Source organism: Onychostruthus taczanowskii, unplaced genomic scaffold (assembly GCF_017590055.1).
Source record: "Onychostruthus taczanowskii isolate IOZ18803 unplaced genomic scaffold, ASM1759005v1 scaffold249, whole genome shotgun sequence".
Classification (NCBI taxonomy): Eukaryota; Metazoa; Chordata; class Aves; order Passeriformes; family Passeridae; genus Onychostruthus; species Onychostruthus taczanowskii.
The window spans coordinates 153,045-155,030 of record NW_024499785.1 but is presented as its reverse complement, the minus strand read 5'-3'; the positions used below and the strand labels follow the sequence as shown (position 1 = coordinate 155,030).

The window sequence follows — 1,986 nt, the reverse complement described above, 5'->3', positions numbered from 1 at the left end:
CGGGGGGCGATCTCGCCTGGGGGCGGGGCTTTGTGAGGGGGCGCGGTGGCCCCGGGGCTCCCGGGGCGGAGCTAAAGTTCTTTGGGGCGGGGCTTAACGCTCTTGGGGGCGTGGTTTCACTGTAGGGGCGTGACCAGAGAGGCACGTGTGGGATATTACAGGGTGAGGCTCTGTGGGGGCGTGGCTTTATGTCAGTGGGCGTGGCCTAGGAGAAGACCACAAGGGCTGGGACTTACTGGGTGGGGCTGGAGCTGTGTCCACAAGGTGTGGTTAGGGGTGGGGCGTGGCCTGTGGAGCCACGCCCCTGGTGACCCCGCCCCACCTCCCCCACAGGTGCCCAGGACCCCTGAGCCCGCCCTTGGTGAGGGCAGGGTGGGGCAGGGCGGGGCTGTTCAGGTGCGCGGTCACCGCCCCGGCGCCCCCTGCTGGTCGCAGGTGACGCAGAGATGGAGCCAGGGAGGACAGTGGACACGGCGTCCCCGAGCTGTCACAACAGTGGGGATGATGAGGAGGAAGACGTGACATCAGCAGCAGCCATGACATCATCCGTGTGTCACCCTGCTGGGAATGAGAAGGAGGAGGACAAGGAGGTGGCAGCAGTGGTGACAGCCACAGTGTCCCTGGAGTGCCACCCCAGTGGTGAGGAGGAGGAGGAGGTGGCAGTGGCCATGACATCCCAAGGTGGGCCGTGTGGCAGGGATGAGGATGTGGTGACAGCAGAAGCATCCACAACGTCCCAGGGCTGTCATCCCGGTGAGGAGGAGGAGGTGACCACAGCAGGGACATCCCTGGGGTGTCCCCCACTTGGGGATGAGGAGGATGTGACAACAGCAGGGACAGCAGCAGGGACATCCCCGGGCATTCAACCCAGTCAGGAGGAGGTGACCATGTCAGCAACGTCCCCAGCACGTCCTCCTGTAGGGGATGAAGAGGAGGTGACAGCAGCAGTGACATCCCCAGGGTGTCACCCTAGTGAGGAGGAGGTGACAGCAGCGGTGACATCCCCAGTGCATCATCATGAGGAAGAGGAGGAGGTGACAGCAGCAGTGACATCCCCAGTGTGTCACCCTGGTGAGGAAGAGGAGGAGGTGACGGCGGCGGTGACAGCAGCGGCAGCCACATCGGCCCCGGGCGGGCGGCGCGGCGCGGACGAGGACGTGGCGGCCGCGGGCTGGCGAGCGCGGCGCAAACACGTGTTCGTGCTCAGCGAGGCGGGGAAGCCGATCTACTCCCGGCACGGCAACGAGGAGGCACTGGCGGCCACCATGGGTGTCATGATGGCCCTCGTGTCCTTCATCCAGAGCGGCGGCAATGCCATCCGGGCCATCTGCTCCGGTACGGGGCCAGTGGGGGGTGGACACAGAACCCCCAAATTTATATAGATGCACCCGTGGGTAACCACAAACCTGCACAGCTCTGCCCCCAGAAACAGCCCCCACAGGTACAGCCATCCCTGCTCCAAACAGCCCCCTCCAAACACAGCATCCCACCCCCAAAACATCTCCCAGGTACAGCTGAATCTACCACATCAGCCTGCCCAGGTACAAGCAGCCCCCCAAAACTTTCATCCCCCCCCAAACCCCTTCCTGGGTCCTGCCTCCCTCCTAAAAACCCTACCTTGATACAGCCACTCTCCAAAAACAGCACACCCCAAAATGACACCTGTCCAGGTACCTCTGGCTGCCCCCAAACCCTCCGTGTCCCCCGGCCCCGTGTGACCGCCGTGTCCCCTCTCTCCCCCGCAGAGGACCGCACGCTGGTGTTCGAGCAGCGGGGCCCGCTGCTGCTGGTGTCGGTGTCCCGCACGCGGCAGTCGGCGGCGCAGCTGCGGCGGGAGCTGGCCTTCGTGCACGAGCAGATCCTGTCGCTGCTGACCCGCGGCGGCATCGCCCGCGTCTTCGCTCGACGCCGCGGCTTCGACCTGCGCCGGCTGCTGGCGGGCGCCGAGGCCGTGCTGGACCGGCTGCTCTGCGGGGCCGCGGCCGA

The 1,986-nt window shown here is 65.8% G+C and overlaps 1 protein-coding gene across 1 annotated transcript in view; it reads left to right on the top strand.

Annotated features, from left to right (window-relative positions):
• Positions 1–1,986, top strand: part of LOC121336831 (vacuolar fusion protein MON1 homolog B-like) — a 5,931-nt gene that overhangs the window by 878 nt on the left and 3,067 nt on the right. Inside the window, exons 2-3 of the mRNA XM_041406335.1 lie at positions 334–1,335; positions 1,746–1,981. Of these exons, the coding sequence (XP_041262269.1) occupies positions 447–1,335; positions 1,746–1,981 (1,125 nt within the window). The 5' untranslated portion in view covers positions 334–446. The remainder of the gene's footprint in view (positions 1–333; positions 1,336–1,745; positions 1,982–1,986) is intronic.